Source organism: Uranotaenia lowii, chromosome 2, assembly GCF_029784155.1.
Source record: "Uranotaenia lowii strain MFRU-FL chromosome 2, ASM2978415v1, whole genome shotgun sequence".
Lineage (NCBI taxonomy): Eukaryota > Metazoa > Arthropoda > Insecta > Diptera > Culicidae > Uranotaenia > Uranotaenia lowii.
Genome location: NC_073692.1, coordinates 176,501,129 through 176,524,075, shown reverse-complemented (window position 1 = coordinate 176,524,075; position 22,947 = coordinate 176,501,129). Strand labels below are relative to the sequence as shown.

At 38.8% G+C, this 22,947-nt stretch overlaps 1 protein-coding gene across 1 annotated transcript in view; it reads left to right on the top strand.

Moving 5' to 3' along the window:
* The window catches only part of LOC129742118 (uncharacterized), a 32,485-nt gene extending 14,607 nt beyond the window's left edge, over window positions 1–17,878 (top strand). Inside the window, exons 3-7 of the mRNA XM_055733964.1 lie at window positions 1,606–2,156; window positions 2,219–2,458; window positions 2,560–2,916; window positions 2,978–3,427; window positions 17,727–17,878. Of these exons, the coding sequence (XP_055589939.1) occupies window positions 1,606–2,156; window positions 2,219–2,458; window positions 2,560–2,916; window positions 2,978–3,427; window positions 17,727–17,878 (1,750 nt within the window). The remainder of the gene's footprint in view (window positions 1–1,605; window positions 2,157–2,218; window positions 2,459–2,559; window positions 2,917–2,977; window positions 3,428–17,726) is intronic.
* Window positions 17,879–22,947: the final 5,069 nt, after the last annotated feature.

The window sequence follows — 22,947 nt, the reverse complement described above, 5'->3', positions numbered from 1 at the left end:
TAATGCGACTTGGCGTTTCAAGCTGCGGGTTTTATAGGCCATCGCTCGGAAGAGTTGTTCGAAATGCTTAGTCCATCGTTTGAGCTGATAAGTAATCGGATACCTCCATTGGCGGAGGCGCTTTCTCTCTCTTCGGCTAGGGAGTTTGTCCAGGCTCTCTTGTCTAGTCTACAAGTTCGTTTAACTGCCTTTTCCAGCTCCGTATATCGTAAGCGAGCGGCTGCATTGGCTGACCCAGGACATGCCTGCTCAATTCCGGCTATCGCCTTTCTCCGATCATCGACCATTCTCCAATTTTCATCCGACATCCATTCACTTCTTCTTGCACAAACTTTACTGAGAGTACTGTGCAATCGCTTATTGCTTATGGGGTATCACCCGACTCAGGAGGTTGTACCGCACTATACACCCACGCGACTTGTCTGCCTGACTGCAGGCACACGAGAGGACGAACAACGTTTACCCGAGAGCCATTCAAGTAAGTTCGTGACGTTTCTCACGATCAACGCAATCTAGGCAGGAAGTATCTGTTTGCTAATTTATGCACCACACAAGTACCATGGCTCGTCGTGTTAAAGACATTCTTGATTCCACACCACTAATTCTTTGACTGTTCCGTCTGTCAGCAATTCCGAGGCTCGGGATTCAAGCTGTTCAACGTATGCCCTTTTCATCTCTGGATTCTCCGACCGGCGAACGTCGTATCGACACCCGACTTCCTCCTCGCGCCGTTGGACACGCGCAACTCTCAGTCGTATCTCACCAAGGACGAGGTGATGGTCAGATGCAATGTCTTTGCTTCGTTTGTTGCGGACATAAAGAAGGCTCCTTCTCCATTTTCGGCGCATGCAGATGTGATCGGGATATCCAAGTGACCTTATGACCGATCCACCGATCACCATGTTGTTGTTGCCACAAAATTCTACAAACAGCTCTCCGTTTTCGCTCATCTGTCCTAGGCCAAGGCGCCCCATGCTGATTGTCGGAGTCAATTTTTGCGTCATTTTTGACTAAGCTGGCGGGAGCAGCATTTTATAAATTCAACCGCTCGCTGCGAGACATACGCTGTTTGAGCCGCCCCTGACCTGGAGAACATACGCTTGCAGGGTTGGTAAAATTTGCCTGCCACGCTTAACCTTACTAGCTTTATGGCACCGTACTCAATTGACGGAACCTCACTACCCGCATGACGGACGAAATGACTGGCGTATGAGGAACAGAATATTGAGTTTGACGGACGAAGGGGTTTCACAGTCACAGTTTCTTGACTAATGACGATAACTTTTGCCAAGCCTGGATGCTTGGTTGCTGTTGCAAGCCGCCCTGAACTGGGGAACAGACGCGTACAGCCACATTTTCAGTCTGCATGCGACCAATCGGAGCTGGGTACACGATCTCCGCTTAGGTTTCTTAGGTTCGGATAGAAGTTGGGAATAAGAGGTGATATGACCAAATGACCACTATGGGACCTCGTGTTGCACGTTATTCACCATTAGCCAGCGCCCTCAAATTATTCAAAATTAGCTTTTAAACTTCTTGTACCTTAGAAAAAAGTGAATTCTGTTGCCTTGTGTTAATAACACAACTATCGAATAACTGTTTCAGAGTCTGTGGAGATTGTATCCGAGGTAACAGAAGCGATTGCTTCCACCCACAATGCGTAACGGCCAACGGAATCGAACGGGGGATTGTCTCCATTAACCGGAAAGTTCCGGGACCCTCAATCGTTGTCTGCAAAGGTGACACAATCGTGGTGGACATAACCAACGAAATGGAAGGCCAAGCGGCGGCTATCCACTGGCATGGCTTCCATCAGATGGATTCACCTTGGATGGATGGAGTGCCGATGGTAACGCAGTGTCCGATCGTGTCCGGAACTCATTTCCGGTACAGTTTTAAGGCGGAAGAGCCTGGAACCCAATGGTATCACTCACACTCCGGGTTCCAGAAAGCTAATGGCCATATAGGGGTAGCTGTTGTGAGAAATCCAAAGGATGTTAACATCGACTTGTATGATTACGATTTAACGGAACATGTGATGCTTTTGTCTGATTGGACGAAAGAATCGGTGGAGCAATGGATCCCTGGACAACAGAGCTCACAAATGCAGGTTGACTCCATTTTGATCAACGGAAGGGGGAGGTTTTATAATGTAAGTAAGGGTTGCATGGAGAAATTGAATATCTGATTTTAGAGAAAACATAAATTTTTCAGAGAGGTTACGAGAAGTACGATCGTGTACCATTGACTGTATTTCGAGTGGAGCCAAAGAAACGTTATCGCTTTCGGTTGATCAGCGGAGGAAGTCAGTATTGTCCTTTCCAACTTCAGATTGAAAGTCATCGAATGAAAATCATTTCCACTGACGGTGGTGCGGTGAAACCACAATATATTGACACTTTGATATCGGTGTCAGGAGAGCGGTATGATTTTGTATTGGAGGCGGATCAGAAACCAGGTGGGTTGCCATTTTGTATCTCTTGTTTAGATTATTACGAACATGGCATCAGTATGGACATTAATATTGTGACAAACGTATCTCTTGATTTTTATTTCAAGGAAATTACTGGGTGAGAGTTCGCGGTATTGGCTTCTGTGATCCACAGTTCGTCGAAGGTTTTGCGGTTTTGACGTATGCTGGCCCTGAAATACTTACCGAAGATTTGGCGTTTCCGAAAATAAATCCTCCAGATTTCGACTCCGAGTACCCTTTGGGGATCGTGTTGAATAATCATTACGCTCCTTGTTACACTCCGAACGACAATTTCATCTGTGCAGCGGATCTCGAATCACATGAAGTCCATCGGGATCATGAGCTGATCGATGCAGTACCGGACAAACGGCTGTTCATAGGATTCGAAATCATTAAAGCTAACAATAGCTTGTTGTTTGCCAATATGGGAGTTCATTATGTTAGTGAGTATTTACTTAAATTGATTGTTAGGGAAAATTAAAATGATTCCAAAAATTCTTCCAGCAATAAGGGACTCACGAAATGTTTTCGGTACCGTCAACAATATAAGTTTCGTCAATCCTAGTTTCCCATTGTTGATTCAACCCGAACTTATAACAAACGAACAGGAACAGTTCTGTAACGATACGAATCTCCCGAAAAAATGCGACAAAAACTATTGTTTCTGCACCCACAAAATGAACGTCAAACTGAACGAAATTGTCGAGATCGTTCTTTACGATACGGCGGTGTGCAAGCAAAATTTTTACCATCCGTTTCACCTTCATGGGCATAGATTTACCATCGTCGATATGGGTCAGATTCCTGAAAAGATGCTGGATCGACGGTTAGAATACCTTAAGCAACGGCGACGTTTCACCCGACGGCCGAACAGCCACAATCCACCCTATAAGGATACTATCTCGATTCCGAATCATGGGTTTGTGAGGACCAAATTTAGAGCAAACAATCCAGGTTAGTGAGTTTTGATTTATTATAATTTCCAAATTAAAGTACGATTAACTTAATTTATCGGTCTTATTGGTGAAAAGATGATTTTAGTTCGAAAGTTCGCACTGCAAGTTTCCGCTTGTGGGCCGGATCACGCTTGGTTTACTAATGTGTGGTAGTTGGTGCAACTCTATCGGTATAGTGGTAGATATCATCATAGGGTAACAAACCTCTTTTGGACCGCTTGGGGAAGTGGCTATGCAATTTTCTGAAATAAATGTACTTATTACAATTTTTTACCGCTTTATTCGTTCATTACGAAGATCAAGGCTTTTTCTATCGAAACATATCGTTGTTTGGTGCAATGTAGCAAGATTTAAGCCTAAAATTACGTTTCTTCGATCATTATTCTGGTCGGTATTTTGCACCACCAGGTTTCTATTTTGGACCACCCTTAAACTGAATAAGTTGTTTTCTAAATTTTACTATATTTACTTGTAATCAAGTTTAGTTTTTCAAGGTTAATTCATTCCTAAACTAACATTCTTCAACTTTTACCCAGCCTTTATTAAGGCACACTTGTTTGTTGAATATTTCTTACTACAACCATCTGTTTTTTTCTACAACTTCTTATGCTTTAAAACAGTAAAGGGTGTTCGGATCAAAAAGTAGTCAAGCTAAATTGCATATAAATCGAATATTTATGTTAAAAAAAATGCAATATGTATGAAAGACGTAAAAAAATACTCAGTTAAGATTCCGTTCGACATAATCTAAATTGGTGAGACTTTCGTTTGACGCCTGCCATCTGATTTTGTACAGTCACCTTATCCAATTTCATCGGCGCAAAACGCCAGTTTGCTTTGAATTGCTTCTCGCTGTTAATAGTTTTTTGGGTCTTCTTAAGGTTTTGCTTAACTGTCGTCCAATATTTTTCGATTGGGATAAGTTCTGGTGTGTTGGGAGGGTTCTCATCCTAGGGCACAACCTGAATGTTGTTAGCGGCATACCACTCCACAGCCTTTTTTTGATAATCGCAGGATGCCAAATCCGGCCAAAACAGCACAAATAAGTCATTTTCTTCCAGGAAAGGCAGCAAACGCTTTGAAGACACTCTCTTACGTAAATTTCCTGGTTAACGGTCCCGGCTGCAACGATAATGTCGCTTTACAAGCCTCAGGTACATATTGCTTCACAAACGAGATATTTCTTGGCAAACTTTGATAGTTTAATATGCTTGAAAATGTCTGCCACTTTTCCCCTTCCGGTTGCTGTACAATACTCAAATCCAGGAAGCTGTCTTAGGTAAGGTTGCCGAAAAAAAAATTGTGTGTTTTTGCGAAGAAAAATTCTGATTTTCTGTGATTTTACTTAAATACTCTGTAATGCTTATTCCATTGATTTCATTAAAAAGTCATGGAAAACTGGATTTTTATGACATTTTACTGGAAAAAATGAAATAACATTGCCAATCTTCTCATATTCCTCCGATTCAAAGTTGGATACCCTAAGTTTCCATTGAAATAAAAAATATATATTCGAGCAGACTTGAAAAATCTTTGAAATCTATGAATATTTTCAAAACTCTGTGTTCTGTGACACAGGTTCTGTGATGAAAATTTGTTCCAAATTCTGTGAAATTACAGTTTTTCTGTGATTTCGGCAACCTTGGTTTGAAGTCTGCCTTGGCGTGGGTTTCGTCTTCCATTACCAAGCAATCAAACTTTTTCAACAAGCCGAGATCTTGTTTTTGCCGTAAGGTTTTGCTTTTCATTGCGAATAGCAGTCACTACCTTCTTATAAGTCGATAGTCCGGATCGTTTTTAAGCTTCATGCACGGTTGTAGACGATATTTCCAACTTATTCATTATTGGCGACATCTCGAACGAAGAGATTGAAGTTTTGCTAGCTAGTCACATTCTGTTCGTCACTGCGGCTTCCGAATTTTGGATTTTTCCTAGATTACGGCCTAGTTGTCGCAGTACGTTTCCTGAACACTTTTATTACTTTGGCGACGGTTAATTTCGGCACATTCAACGATTTTGCTATTGTTGCGTGTATGTAGTTTTGATTTTCACGACGCATGCACAAAATACTGATTCGTAGCTCCTCTTGCTTGGACGCCATTTTGAAAACTAAAGATCAGGCGCGGTCCTATGGGGGGGGGGGGGTGATCGGGGTGATCACCCCCCCCCCCCAAGCGGCAAAAAACCGTTACGAAATACTCGCAAACGCTGGATTTTATAGAAAAACGAAGAACTTTTCTTAGTAGATGTACTTTCGAATTCTCAAATTTTTCCACTACGTGGGGGTGTTTGTTCAATAAAATAATTAATTAATCACTTAATAGCTTAAAATTGAAAAAAAGTCGGTCCGCCAAACTAAAATGTAACAACTAAGCTGTAACAGCTGTAACTTGCCATTTCCTGAAACGAATTTCACAAAATTACTTTTGTTGAGGTGCTTACAGAGTTGAATCAGATTTTGCTGGCCATATACGCTACTGGCAATAAGATTGGGATCACCCCCTTAAAAACAAGAAAATTTGTTTGGCCATATCTCAGTCATCTTATGACATATTGCATTTCAAAACCTTTTTCGTATGTTTTTGGCAAATGTATATGATAACTTAAAATGACTTAAATTTTCAAAAAAATGCACTTTATATTTAAACCCGATCAGTTCAGGGTTGGGTGGACCGAATTGAAAAATTCGAGTTGCATTCGAATCATTTTTCATAAATGTCAAAACACATTTTTTTAAATTTTGTGCTAAAAATTTGCATAGTGCTTTGAATAGATAAAATAGCTACTTAAGTTATCGATCAAAAAAGGGCTCACCCCTCAATATGGTGCATCGGCAAAAAGTTTGGGATCATGCGAAACATGCAATTTAATTTCATGACTTTCTCTGTCATCAAATAACGTATCGCTAAGCTGATAAGTTAATGCTCAGGAGTTGTTTTCGCTTTCTGGATATTTAGTGAAAATGTTTTTCATTTTTTGATAATGTACACCAAATAGTCGATATGTTCAATAAATAACTGCAAACTTTTTTCTACCATAACTTTAATATTTTACGAGTTATTGCAGATCGGTTTGACTCCATGTTTGATTGATCAACATATGTCGATACTTTTTATAATTAAAAAAGACTTGAGCCTTTAAGTGTTAAATTATTTAGATACATTAAGCAAACCCTACCCCACTTCCCCGGATGTCCACCAGGACAGATTCGATTTTGTTGCCTACATCTAATAATACATTTCCATTTCTTGGTTGAGTTTTCAATGCAAGCTCCGGTTTTTACAGAATGCATCTCAATTTGAGATTTTTGAAAGCCCATATTTTTTTCTTAATTAAAGATATCGAAACTAATTGAACTTAAAAAGAAAAATTTAAATTTCAGAGAATTTTTTTAAAAATAATTTCTTACTTTGGAACGTTTTTGAAAAAATGAGCTTTGTATTTGCCTCGACGTAGCAAAAATGACCGATTTTGATTTATTGATATAGAACGATTCTTCATAATTTAAACTATAGTTGGTAATTTTTCAGATTTTTAGAATTTTTATTTACATACTTTAACGTTTGAAAAAAAAATACAAATTTTGATAAATGTATGGAAAATGGCCAAACACATGAAATTTGAAAGTATTGTTTCGAAATTCGTTGTTTTTTTTAAATGAATTATATATTTTTCTTTCCAAGGCTAATTTACTGCGATATTTGACGTCTTTCATTAGCTTTTATACATTTTGAGCCGTTATCACGATTAAACAATTTTAATAATGATCGATAGTTTGTGTAAAAAAATCAATTCTTCAATTTAAAACTTTCAAAATTAAGTTATTTTAGTAAGAAATGGTTACGATAAAGTTGTTCTGAGACCAAATTATGATTAAAATTATAAAAAAATTTCAATTATGGTAATTTTATGATAATAAAAAATTACAATTTGAAATTTAGATAATTGGTTGAAGCTTGATATCAGTTATGCTTCACATTCTATACAAAGCCCGAAAAAATAGCGTTTTTCACTTGCTTTGATTAGTACTTTTGCTCCAAAGCTGTAAGAGGCTCGCGTTATCTGCGTATGTATATGAGTAGCAGTTGTTCACGCATTGTTTATATTCTTTGCAAAAAGTGAAATTTATTTTTATCAATTCTATCATCTTATTTAAACTTTAACTCACAAAGGTATTTTTTCAGAATATTCAGTGATGCAGACGGTACTTTTGAATATTTTTAATCATATTTACAATTTTTCTTGTTAATGCTATTTATTTTCCGAAAAATCGTTTCATCGAATACTTGAAAAGGGCCAATATTTAGTCGGTAATCGGCCGTTCGCACTATTCGGTACATCTGTAATGATATTTATTCAATTTTCGAAATATACTGAAAATACTACTTCTGAAACTAGAGGTGATGGATAAAATCTGATAAAAAAGTTCAGAAATTTATTTTCAAAATCAGTTTTTACAGCATAGGCTCCAAAAACTTTCCCATGTTTTAATTTTTCCCAGGTGAGTCTATTCCGTCATTCCCGAATATTCTCTCGGAAACAAGGCAATCGCTCAAGTTGAACATTCGGAAGACTAATTTCTAATTTTTAACCAACAATGCTGGATTTCAGGATTCACACAAATTATATAGCCGATACTGTTTTAGCTCATCTACACAAAAATATTGATTATGAATTTTCACTGAAATATTGAAAAAGTGTTTACTTTCAGAAATTAACTCTCTATTGAATATGTTTATATTTATTGAAACATTATAAAAAAATTTGAAAATATACTCAGCAATATAAAAACTTAGTATGAGAGCTTGAAATTCAATTAAAAATGAAATTCCAAAAGCTTCGTACCTAAGAATATGATTTTGATGATCTTATTTTAGGATTACATTTATAATCAAAAATTGAAGAAATTGAAAAAGAATTAATGATAATTCGAAACTTTCGAACATCGATTCAGAGAAATACTTCAGAAAAATAATATAATATTCAGTTTTTAATTCAATGCAATTCTTAACAAACACTTTTCTCCAATAATCGTTTTGGAATTGTTGCAAAATGAGAATCATTCAAATTCTGGTGAAGATCTTACCCTGATATGAAGATTCCCAGTAAAAATATTATGGATAACTTAAAGATTTTCTACATTTTCTTCTACGAATATGTGTGTTAAATTTTCATTTGTGAAATGACATTTATATCGGAAAATTCTTTAAAGCATTCTTAAAGTTAAACTACCGAATGTAAAAATTACGAAAATTATCTTTTCATCAACACTTTCTCGCAGTGAAAATCTAAGATTCGCAGATTGTTTAATAAAAGGATATCGAAATAAGTATATTGAGGAAGTTTATTAAAAATTTTCACTATTTTCAAATTTTTCAGATTACAAACCTACAAGTATACAAACTTACAAAATACAAGTCATATTTGAAAATGCAACACAACACCCCCCCCCCCTTCGACCCTCCTTCACTCTGTTTCTCAAAATAAACAATCCTTATTATTGAATGATTTTTGAAAATTTGAAAAATCACCCCCCCCCCCCAAGAGCCAACTCTAGGACCGCCCCTGCTAAAGATCTAATGTCAAAATCCAAATAGAAGCATCATTCTACACACATACACCTACAAAATGTTGAGTGTTTAGGTTTTATATATGAATTATGTTGTTTTTGTTGATGTACGAACATTTAATGAGGGTTTTTAGCCTTAAACTTTTACCTTCTTATATGAATGATAAGAAACAATACGGCAAATTTAAGCTGACCATTTTTTAACCGAACGCCTTTAAAAATTGAATAATTTACTTTACATCCAGGAATCCTAAATCCTCGTTTTTTTTGCTGAAGAGCTACTACAGTTCTTTTTTTTTTAAATGCCAATTTTAAAACATCTTTAATTTGTTTTCTTCAGTTGTTGAGAATGAGAACTTTAATAACGAATTTACAATGTAAAAAGGAAATTAAACGTATAGTAGTAAAAGTATCCGTTTTGAGTAAACAAATGACAGAATTTTTGCAGATTTTTAAAACGAGTTTAAGATATCCGGGTTTTAATTTGTAGTTTTGTATTAGAAAACGGGAAAATTTAATCCGAGAAAATCACGTTTTCAGGTGAATATTTAGTTCTCAAGCGATGCCAATGAAATTTCAATACATGGAGCTTACAGCTAAATTTTCAACTTGAGCTTCCACAACTTTGCCGAAGATAGAATAATCTTAGCATAACATTCATATACCACAATCAGACGTAAATTTTTACGATGTAAATTACCAAATGCCACAAAACTGTAACTTAACATGAACTAAGATGTTAATTTAAGGTACATATATAAAAATCAAATATGGGAAAAAAACGATGGTCCAATTATTTTCAGCGAAACGATGCCAACTCACAATAGTGTTTTTTTTTGCTATGAACATTTTTCCATGGATATCCGTCTTTAAATTCTCAAGATAAAACGCAAATCTCCTAGCCAACTCCTTAATTCCAATTACACGCTTTGGAAAAATACGAGAACTAATACTAACAACTTCAAATATGTGTTCTCTTAAAAACAATAGCTTTCAAAACTATTCGGTCTTTTCAAATTAAAAACCAGTTTCATTAACTTTCATGCCTGAATTCACTTTTTTTATCATTGTTGTGTCGATATAAATGATCGGTAACGTAAACGCGATACTAAAGCCTAAATTTATCAAAACAAGTAATGAGTGAAGCAATAAATCTCGTTCGTTTTTTATTTTCACTCTCAGAAGTTCTTGACTTTAGGTACGCATAATTTGATAAAAATCGACCGAGCTAAGTAGATATATGTCTATGTTAAGGCTCGTATCCGGTCCGACAAATCTTAAATTTTATCTTAAAGCCTGTCAACATCCGAGCATTTGATTTCAAAACTGTCGACCAAAATATCTGGGCACTAATAAGGCAAATTTGGTCAAAATCCAAGAGTTACTCAACAAAAATAATGAAAAAAAATGTTTTCCATCATAACTCATTAGGTTATTAGGTATTTTAGGTGTTCAAAACATCTTTTAGGATTATTTTTCTAAAATTATCACAAAAAATTCGTTTAGGACGCAAACATTAAAATTTTTTCAACACAATTTGTATTTTTTGGTTTGTTTTGGAAAATATTGAATAAATCCAGGCACAATCTGGGCTTTATTCAACGAAATTCGGGCCGGACCAGGTCAAATTTTGAATTGAATATCCGGGTAAACCCGGATAAAAACGGGCAATCTGTCAACGTTTGTTTATGGATGCCACAATAAGTTATTTATTTGTCTATGTATAATCTGAACAACTTATAATGAAAACAACGTTTTGAAAAATAAATTTTTTCATCGCAATTTATCGACAGATTTTAAATTGTATTTTAGGCTTCAAAAATTGATTTTATGATTTTTTTTGTAAAACGCACTCAAAAAAGTTCCTTTTGAATGCATAAATAGAAAATTTTTATAACACAATTTGTTTTTTTTTTGTTTGATTTGCCAAATAAAGTAAATATATCCGGGCAAAATCCGGGCATTTTTAATTAATTCCAGGCACCCAGGCCGGGCCAGACTGTACCCAAATTTTGTATTTAAAATCCAGGCAAACCCGAATAAAACCGGGCAATCTGGAAACCTTAGTTTATAGGATGGTTTTTCAAACCTTTTGCAAATCGATAATCTTCGATAAACGATAATAGATAATCAGATAAATTTATTGTTGCCATATAAGTTGGGTCGCGTTTTGCTAAATAAATGGTTTTGTACGAAATTATCTGCAGTTTTTTCGGTTTTCCGATTCGAATCTGTGCTCGGTAAGAACAGAAAACTGATCAATAATTTCAATGATGAACTACGCTCTCGTGGCATAAAACTTCATGTTGCGGATCGTCATCATTTGTATAAATTTTCCTTCAGCCAGACAGAACTGAGTCCTTTGAATTTTATTTTCCATTTCTCTTAACGAATTGGTAAGATTTTTAACTTTTAACGATAAATGAAATGATGCTTATTTTTATTGCTTACCATCGTTGAGAACACAACTGGTAAGTTAAAATCTAAAATTATTCTAATTTAGAAAGTTAGAAATTTGTATGGCTCGGTTAGCTCTGGCTCAACAAAAAATTTACAACCTTTTGAAATGCTACATTTGGATTTGCATTTTTTCGATTTCAATTTAATTGTTTCTGATGGATTTTCATGTCTTACTGATAAGAATCAGTTGTAACCTTTTTAATGTAAATCTTGATTGTGAAGTTTCTTGGATTCCGATTTCGATTTAATGGACTCAATGTAGGTAGAAAGATTATTCCAGTATTTCTAAAAATTGGAAGGAAAATTTGGGAGTGTTTTTCTGAAAACCGAATGCTCTTTTTGAGACTATTTGGCCAGCAACTCCCGGATAATCTAAGCTCAGTCGTAGAAGACTCCTTTGACTAGGTCTCAGGGTCGGCCTACGGCTGGGTAATCGGAGGGGAACGCGGACAAAATTTACAAGACAAACTGTGGGTTTTCGAAACAAACAAAGAACAAAAGCAAATCTAAGTACGGAAAGAATAATTATTTATTAAACGGAGAAAAACTACTTTAAACTTTGAATTTTTGATTTTAATTTATGGCTTTTATTTTTCAACGTTACTGTGTAGTGTGTGTAGGGTGTGGGTTGGGCTGTAGTTGGCTGGATGTGGTACGTACCGATGCTGATGCTACCTACGGTGGTGAGCGCTCACTGCTGGTCGACCTTCTTTCGGGGATTTCCGGTTACCAATTGGTTCCCAATATGGCGGCGGGGATTGGTAGGGAAATCGCACTCTCGAGATATTCCTTAGTGCTGTTGGATGGTGCTTGTCTGACGTTGACAAGCAGGTGAGGGTTAAACGGCGTCTTCCTTCTTTGGCTCGATCAGCGGACCACGGCAAGACCGTATTGATCGCGCTGAGAAGGGCTCTCCTTTAGAATTAGAGACCCGAGAAACTTGTCCCGAGTCCCGAGAGATGGGCCTCCTTTGCGGTTATGGTTCCCTTTCTGGAACCAGAGGCCTAACGTCCTATTACGGTTAGACGTAGCCCGCTTCAAGCGGACTAGGCCGAATCGTGCGACGTTGACGAAAACGGTGAACAGCAACACAAGAACTTCACACAAAAATAGCGATTGTGGGTTCAAAACTTCACAAGACTCAACAACACGGAGCTTGGACAATCACGTCTTCATCGCACGAACGCCGGAAGAAATAGGAGGCTGAGTCAACGACTCTTCTTCTTGGGTTTCCGCTCCACATTCTTCTTCCTCATTCCATCTGACTCGTTTGGGCGAGTTCTTGCAGATTGCATGCAACCCACATGCAATGTCGACCTTGAAGACGATGTTGGTTGCAGCCTTGCTGCCGATGAAACCACACGCCCAACTTAAAACTAACAAATTATGTATTTTTGTTAAACCTAACTTCTATATAATAATTTTTTATCCCTAATCCTAACTAAATTTCAAAAACAAGACGAAAAACAACAGTTTGACAAATATTTAAAATGAAACAAATTAAAAAACCATCTGAGGCATTTGTAACGACGGTTACATTTTTCTGACGTCATAACTATTTTCTCTTACCGCTTTTCTATCTTCGGTAAAGTTGTAGCCAGAAAATTTACCAATAAGCTTCATATATTGGAATTTTATTTTCATCGCGTGTGAACAAAATATTCAAAAAAACCGAGAAGAGTAATATCCTCCGAACAAATTTTCGCGTTTTTCCATACATATTTTCAAATGAAAACCCCGGGTATCTTAATCTCATTTAAAAAATCTGCAAAAGTTCTGTCATTTTTTTGCCAAATCGGATACTTTTACTAGTATACATTTAATTCTTTTTTATGCATTATAAAAATTCATGTAAAGTTTTCATAGTATATTTTCAACAAACTGAAGAAAACCAAGATGTTTTTAAACGTGACGTTAAAAAAAAACAGAATTATAGTAACTCTTCAGTTAAAAATGAGGATTTGGGATTCCTGGATGTAGAGAAATTTACTCAATCTTAGCTTAATTGACGAATGTTTTTTTATTCATTTTCTTCATTTTGGCTTGGAAATCAACACTTTGTCTTGTAAAACAAGAATATTTCAAACTGTTATATCTCAAAAAAATTGAAAATTAGTTAACTTACTTCGGTTTTCCATGTATTTCCTCTATGAAAGATGCAGTTTTAGAGCTATTTTAGTACAGATGCCCATGAAAAGTCCTTCAGTAGTGTGCGCTACGTATGGAATTGTTGGAGTCACAACTAAACTGGTAAATGCTCTGTAAGAGCAAGTTCACTTGTGTTGGGAAAAATTTGTAGAGAATTTGGCATTTTTAGTATATTTTAAAAACTTTGACATGCAAAGAACTTTCGCAATCATTTTTTTACAACACTGTTTCTATTTTCGCCGTATGTGATTGAAATCCAACTATTTTTGCATCACAGCATGCGAAAATAGAACAAAGGTTGTAAAAAAATTTACGGCGGCAAATCTTGAAATTTGTTTTGCATGGTAAAATTTGGCATAACTTTGATCTGTACAACCCTCAAAGTACTCTGCAAAGTGATCCTGAACAGGATCCAGGAGAAAATCGACGCTACACTCCGACGGCAACAAGCTGGATTCCGATCCGGACGATCATGTGTGGACCACATCACGACGCTACGAATCATACTGGAACAAATCAACAAATTCCAGGACTCTCTTCTGCTGGTTTTCGTTGATTTCGAAAAAAGCATTCGACCGACTTAACCATGAAAACATCTGGGCGGCTCTAAGGCGACGCGGGGTCTCAGAGAAACTAGTCCATCTCATCGAAGCACAGTACGAGGCATTTTCGTGCAAGGTCTTGCACGACGGTGTCTTGTCCGAACCAATCCCGGTAACTGCTGGAGTGAGACAAGGATGTATTTTGTCACCGCTGCTTTTTCTCATCGTAATGGATGAGATCTTGACTGGATCGATTGACTGTAGACCAAACCGAGGATTGCCGTGGAATCCTTCAACCATGGAGCAACTGAACGACCTTGACCTGGCAGACGATATTGTTTTGCTCGCCCAAACACAACAAGACATGCAGAGCAAACTCGACGACCTCACCGAAAGCTCCAAGGCAGCAGGTCTCAAAATCAATGTCGGGAAGACCAAGTCGATGGAAATTAATACAGGAAATCGTTCCAATTTCGTGGTAGCTGGACAACAGGTTGAGACAGTGGAGTGTATCCAGTATCATGGTAGCCAGATTACGCCTGATGGTGGTACCAAGAAGGACATCGAGACCCGGATCAGAAAAGCCAGATTTGCGTTTGCGAGTCTCCGAAACATCTGGCGCTCACGCCAGATCTCTCTACGAACTAAGATCCGAATCTTCAACTCAAACGTCAAATCCGTATTGCTGTACGGGTGTGAAACTTGGTGCACATATGCGGTGACGACGCGAAAACTGCAAGTTTTAGTGAATCGCTGCCTGCGGAACATCATCCGCGCTTGGTGGCCTGGCAACTGGATCTCAAACGTTGAACTTCATCGCCGGTGTCATCAAAAGGCGCTAGAAATCGAGATTCGGGAACGTAAGTGGAGATGGATTGGGCACACGCTGCGAAGAGATGTAAACGAGATTTGCAGAGAGGCGCTTGACCTGAATCCAGATGGGCATCGGAGAAGAGGCAGGCCCAAAAGCTCGTGGCGGCGAAGTCTAGCCGCTGAAATCCGCACAGTTGACGAGAACCTTGGCTGGCAGCAAGTGAAGACGCTGGCTCCGGATCGCCAGCAGTGGAGATCTTTTATCTCAGCCCTATGCGCCGGTCAATCGGCGCTGGACCCTTAGGTAGGTAGGTAGGTATGGTAAAATTTTGAAAATACGCTGTAAATGTCGAAATTTCTACCACTTTTTTCCAACACGAATGGACTTACTCTAAGCAAATAGAAGGAGAATGCTCGCTGTCAGAAGTTATAACTTAGTAATGTTCTCAGATTTTTCAAATTTTCTAAGCCACTGTTTTGCTCAAGTTTAATGGACAACAATACTAAGCCTTGTTTCAAGCCAGTAAGTGAATTTGACAATACACACAAAACTTTCGGGGCTCCACTTAGCAAAATTTCGCTGTTACTTTCCGTTAGCAAAAATATTTTTTTACTGTTGAGTTAGCAAAAAGCTAAATTTACTTGATTTTAGCAAAAAGAAAGTTCATTTTGCTTGATTTTAGTAAAACGAAGGTTTTCTAGCCGCTTTGTGTACAGACAGCAGCCGCCGCGGATTGGAAGAAAAATAGCGCGCGTTGCCGAAAGTTCGATGTTGGTGGTTCTAGAGGTGGCTAAGTCAACAACTAAATACTAACCAAATCGACACCGGATGCGTACAGGTAGGGGCCGATTATGAATTGTACAGATTTTCCGATTTTTAATTCAAAATTGTTTGTTTGTTTTTCTTCCGACCAGGTTACAACTGCAACAGGAAACTCGCAACAGACAGGAAATGAAGGGGGACCACAACTGGAATATCAACGAACTGCATCCGGTACACACTCCGGTGCATTCGTTGAAGTAAATGGCTCGGCAGTTGGCTCGCCGGAATCGGAACTTCCGTTGTACGAAAAGTGTGAGAGAAAATAGCAAAAAATGTGAAAAATAAAATGAAAGTGAAGGAAATTTGTGTATTCTATTTCACAATCAAACATTCTCCCTGATTCTCCAGAGAAAAAAAACAATAAATTTTGAAATTTCAGAACCAGCGAACTTTTCCTCCGGTTTTTGCTAAAAATTTGAGTAAAAATTGCGGCGGCTAACTTTTTGCTCGTTTGCTAAAATAATAGTTTAAAAATATTGCTAAATTGATTGCTAAGTTTCTAGCTGGTCAAATTTGAGCAAATTTTTGCTAAATTTCGGCCTTGAAAATTTTGTGTGTAGAGTCTATAGTAAACAAAGTGAGGAAGTGTTCCGATCAGGCTTCCGAAAAGTACAGCTTTGCTATGACAGCTTTTTTCTTGCCAAACCAACTGTCTCGGTTTTCCTTACCACTCGGTTCGCTGCTGTACCGTCGGTAACGAATCGTAATGCTTTGGCTACATCGCACACGTGCAAGAACCTAGGCTGTACCTGAACAATCGGCTCAAAGCATGCGTTGTCGAAAATGTTGTGCTTTAAACTGTAGCGAACCCAACCGACCGTTCGGTTTTCATCCCTTCATGCCTCCTGTTTCGAAAATAATTTCACCTAACTGTCGGCTGCAGGGCGTGACAGTTTTTGCAGGACTGTCACGGGTGACTGTCATGCCCATACCGTACCCATGCCCGATCGTATGCGCTGCTGCTCGGTTTCGAATAGATCGAACGAGCCATCTATTCGCACCGAGCAGCAGCATACGACCGAGGAAAACGCGATGTGTGGTGCCGGTCAGGTTAGGCGAAAAGGGAAGGGGAGGGTGATTGGGGTGATCACCACCCGCAGTAGCTTCAAGCAAAAGGAAAATTCATACGTTCGTTTGAAATTAACTCGGCCCGAGCGAATCTCGGCTGCAGTCAGACGGAGTAAGTAGTACTGTCATGCGAAATTCAACGCATTGAAAACTGTCACGAAGATTTTCCCAAAACTGTCACGAAGCTTAAAAAACTTTCATACCCACGAGCAAACTCCCGCATGAGGTAAAACAAGCTGTCGCTGTACATCGCACGACCGCTCCTTTTAAAACTGTCGGGGAAGAAATATTCGGGAAGCTTTCATCGAGGTGCATGTGCGACGTTTGCAAGAGTACTGTCGTTCGCCAGTACTTTTCGGAAGCCTGGTTCCGATTAGAATTTTCGACTTTCTGTCATTACCATTGAAATTGAACAAAAGGCTTGTCATTCTGAAAATTTCCCATTTGTGAAAGCGGAAGTATTGTTATTATTTGAATTTAAATTTTTGCATCAGTAATTTTTTTCTTTTCATTTTACAGATAATGCTTACAAATTGGATGTTCAAACCATTGCTTAGTTATTTCTTATCAGATTCAAAAAAGTAAATAATCAACTTTGTGCGTTCACCCAAAACAACAGTCACGAGAAGTTTCAGTAATGGAAATTTTGAGGCAACATTGCATGGTCACCAAATGTATTATTTTGGAAGGGATTGCGCCTCTTTGTTTACTATAGTCCAATAATGTATGACTACCGAGAAGAACCAACGTAACAAACGTTAAAGATAAATTATTTGTTCTTAATCAAAACCTATTGGAAAATGAATGAAAAAACTATCACAACCTAGTTATTAAGTTTTTTTTTTAATATTTTCTAATCCATTTTTTGTTTCAGGGTTCTGGCTAATGCATTGCCACTTCGAGTGGCATATGGCCGATGGGATGCAACTGGTGCTACAGGTTGGTGAAATCGATCAGATGCTAAAAGCTCCGGCAGATTTTCCTCGCTGCACCGATTTCAAATCCAAGATTAAGGGATTGGATTAGGAGCACGAAACGAAAATGGGAAAGTGTTCATTTTACCTTGTGATATAACACGTTGCTATTTAAGTTTGCTAGGTAATAAATTCGGAAGATGTTTCAACCATAAAACCATTTTATCATCCCAAAACACTCCACAATTAAAGTATCAAAATGAGAAATAAAAAAAATTCTCTGTATCCGTCATGTTAACACTGTGGGTTGCCTCTTTGTCTCATTAAGTAGCACAACGCTCACTTTCATGATGGCTTCTTAGCAACGAAACTGTGCACTCATCTGCTTACCTACTTTAAACTTACCTTCTCTAGCTTCAGCTTTTTCGACGAGTGCTGCCCTGGATTTGACAGATAACGAGGACGACGACGATGATGATGGTGCCCATGATGATTATAACAAGGATGATGCCGGATGATGATGATGATGATCATGATAGTTACAGAAGTGCCGTTGGTGTGATTCTAGCTACTTTAGCTCACTACACACTGGAGGCTGGGCTGTCTAATTTGAAATGCGTAATTTCTCAAAGTTGGTACCTACCTAATGTTAGGTCCCGTCGCCGTCATTTTTTCTTGCTAATATTTAGCAGCGTCCGACTTTGCGAACGAACATGTTCCGATTTCCCTGGGGATGGTTTCAGTCTGGTACCCGTTCTATGCTTGCACAAAGGTTCTCCACATTAGAAGACGGGCGTTCCTAGTTAAAGTTTGAGCGGCTACGTACGGTGGAATTGGTTAAGATAGGGCTCTGAATTCGGAATGAAATTTAGTGTGAATTAGAAGCTCTGAATAGTAAAGCATGAAAGCTTGTGTGCAACAAAATTGCACACTATATTATTGCACAAAACCTATATTCAAGGGGGGGCGGGGGGTAGGGGGGGCTAAGGGGCGACATAAGAAGAAGTTGATATTCGTTCCAGCCTAATTAAACTGGCTCCATCTTCTATCCTTCTAGAATTCCTATGCGATGTAAATTTGACCAAAATACAAAATAAAAATCAAATCACTGAACAGTAATAAATTCACCTAGGCAAACAGGGACATATTGAGGTAGAGGCTTATTTAGGCATGCGAAATAGCTCTTAAAGGGTGTCCACGGTGAAATTGCCACACTTTGAAATTGCCACACTATGAAATTGCTCTAACTTTTTAAACCTTGGGTATAATTTAATGAAAATTTGGGTGGATTTAGTTCATAGTGCATTGTTTACATCTTTCAAGTTTTAATGTTCTGTGATCAAAACTCGCGGAAATGGAGTCGAAAGAACAGCTCGTGCGTAATAAAATCTTGCGCATTCATCACGAGAACAAGGATCTCTCGCATCGTTTCATCGCTAAAACGTTGGGAATTGCGAATTCCACGGTGTCACGAGTGATTAAGCGGTTCGAGAAACGATTGACTACCGATCGGAAGGCCAGAAGGGAAGGAAAAAGTACTCCGTACAACACCAGAAATCACAACCGCGTAGTTGGGGCCTTCAATCGAAACCCGAACGCTTCCGTTCGGGATGTGACTAAGAAGCTGCGCCCAAGCCGAAATTTTGTCTAGAAGACCAAAACTAAGGCTGGGCTTCGAACGTCAAGGTACAATAGGCCCATAATTGCGACGAGAAGCAGAACAAGTCCGCCAAAACCCGTGCCAGGAAGTTATACCTCAACATGCTGACATAAGTTGAATTCTGCATCATAGACGACGAATCATATGTGGAGGCCGACTTCAAACAGATCCCCGGTAACCTGTTTTTCAAGGCCAAGGATAAGTTCAGCGTTCCGGAGCATGTCCGCAGTCAGAAGATGCGGGAAGCGGAGTGCACCTTTCGCGTAACCCACGACACGATGAATGAACGAACAGGTGTACATACATGAAAGAGTGCCTTCAGAAGCGAGTGCTTCCCCTCCTGAAGGCCCACAATGTCCCAACAATCTTCTGGCCGGATTTGATCTCATGCCACTACTCCAAGGACGTGCTGAAGTGGTATGCGGATAATAAGGTCAATTTCGTGCCGAAAATATTCAACCCTCCCAATACTCTGGAGCTTCGTCCCATCGATAAGTACTGGACGATTATGAAGCACCACCTTCTAAAACGACCTAAAGTAAAAAAGACAGTCGAGGAACTGAAGAAAGTATGGGTTTACATGCAAAAAACGGTGCAGAATCTTATAACCAAGATTAAGGCCAAGGTGCGGACATTTGCTTATGGACTGTAAATTAAATACGAATAAATTGGTAAAATGAAGTTTAATAGTTATTTTTCAATCCCTGAAAATTTGATGGCAATCTGATGGAAACTTGATTTTTGCGAATCAATTTTGTGTGTGGCAATTTCATTGTGGACACCCGTTATTTATTTCATGATTTATATCATATTTCATGATTTATACAAATATTCTTCTGGTTTGTTTTCCAAACTGACTCTAATCTATCTATCAATATAGATAATCAGAAGTTTCCGTCTGCTGTGTTTGTTTGTTCGTTTTTGTGTTTGTCTTCAATAGGCTCAGCCGCCTTAAGACCGATAGAGCTGAAATTTGACATTGGTGCTCATAAGGACTAGAGTGTCCATTTCCCGGCCATTTAAGCGTTCCCGGGAATCGGGAAATCTGACGATCCTTTTCCCAGGAATTCCCGGGATCCCGGGAAAAATTGTAAATGAAGATCTTAAACATCTACTGCGTACGATATATTATCGACAAGGTATTTTTTAAATTAAGGCAATAGTATTGCAAAACATTTCAAACTTAGTACTTTAACCGACAAACAGGTCTGATTCTAGCTGCAAAAATTTGGAATAATTGAGAAAGATTTTTCACTATCGATAGAAGTTGGTCAGCTAGACTTCAGGTTATTCATCAAATATAGCAAATTTTCAGAAAATTATCCATTTCTTTCAAATCATGTCATTTATTTGCTGAAGATTTTGCTACTGTCAACAGTATCCGAAACGGAAGTTCTAAATGATGAGTGTTGCAAAATAGAACATTTAGATTCTTCCCGTAGCGTTTCATTATCGGAATTGTTTGGTTTGATAGATTGTTTGTCTTTTTTCCCTTTTACACTAAGTTTTTCATCGGAATAACACTTTTTATCAAATTCAATGTTTATTAACCAGATTCAAGAAAAAATAATATTTAAGACTAAGCCATCATGGTAGAACTATCATATTCCTTGCTCAATCTGATTTATTTTTCCAATTTAGATCGTGTAAAGCACACTTTAATGGTTCCGGGAATTCCCGGGATTTTTTGAGCGTTTCCCGGGATTCGGGGTTTCCCGAATATTTATAATTCCCGGGAAATCCCGGTTAGGACACTCTAATTAGGACATTCGCGTTCTTTTACACCGGATTGTGATGAAATTGCACATGGGTGTTCTTGGGGTAAGATTTGATTCCAGGTATCAGATTTAGTGTAAGGGGTCGTCCATACAACACAAATACTGTTTTAGTGATATTGACGATATTTTACATTAGATTGAGATGAAAATTTGCACATGGAAGTTTTGAGGAACGAGCAATCGATTCAAGGTATCAAATTTTGTGAAAAGAGCCGACAAAAGGGGTCGGCCATATTAACTATTCTCTGTTTTTGTGATATTGATGTAATTATACATTGGATTGAGATGATAATTGGCACACGGGAGTCCTCAGGGAGGCAGGGGTCGGCAAAAAAGGGGTCGTCCATTAAACCTGTTCTCTGTTTTAGCGATATTGACGTTATTATACGCCGGATTCAGATGGAAAATGGTACACGGAAGTTTTTAGGAATGAACATTGATTCTAACTTTCAAATTTTGGGCCATGCTTATCACTATTTCTGCGATATTGATGTTATTATACAATGGATATAAATAAAAATTGGCACATTAGACTTGGAGGATGGTCGATGATCGGAGAAAGGCGAAAGTCGGAATTGAGCATGCATGTACCGGGTCAGCCAAAGCAGCCGCCCGCTTACGATATGCGGAGCTGGAAAAGGCAGTTAAACGAGCTTGTAGACGAGACAAGAGAGCCTGGACAAACTCCCTAGCCGAAGAGGGGGAAAGAGCCGCCGCCAATGGAGATATCTGATTACTTTATGACATTTCTCGCCGCCTCAGTGGCGCAAGGACTAATGCAAGAATGCCGCTAAAAGACCGAGCAGGTCAGTTATTGACCGATCGAACAGATCAGCTCAAACGATGGACTGAGCACTTCGAACAACTCTTCCGAGTCACGAACAGCGATGGCCAACAAAACCCGCAGCTCGAAGCGCCAACAGTAAGTCGCATAAATGGCGTCAACTCGGAAGCGCCCTCGCTGGCTGAAATAGAAGCGGCAATCAAAAACATGAAATCCAACAAAGCACCTGGGATCGATTGCATCCCTGCTGAAATGCTGAAAGCCGACCCTGCCCTATCAGCACAAATGTTGCACCGTCTTTTCGCTGACATCTGGGATACTGCAACATTCCCGGCCGACTGGATGCGGGGTATCCTCGTAAAGGTCCCGAAGAAAGGAGACCTGACAGAGTGCGGTAACTGGCGAGGCATAACGTTGATCTGTACAACCCTCAAAGTACTCTGCAAAGTGATTCTGAACAGGATCCAGGAGAAAATAGACGCTACACTCCGACGGCAACAAGCTGGATTCCGATCTCGACGATCATGTGTGGACCACATCACAACGCTACGAATCATACTGGAACAAATCAACGAATTCCAGGACTCTCTTCTGCTGGTGTTCGTTGATTTCGAAAAAGCATTCGACCGACTTAACCATGAAAACATCTGGGCGGCTCTAAGGCGACGAGGGGTCCCAGAGAAACTAGTCCATCTCATCGAAGCACAGTATGAGGCATTTTCGTGCAAGGTCTTGCACGACGGTGTCTTGTCCGAACCAATCCCGGTAACTGCTGGAGTGAGACAAGGATGTATTCTATCACCGCTACTTTTTCTAATCGTAATGGATGACATTCTGATTGGATCGATTGACTGTGCACCGAACCGAGGATTGCCGTGGAATCCTTCAACAATGGAGCAACTGAACGACCTTGACCTGGCTGACGATATTGTTTTGCTCGCCCAAACACAACCGGACAT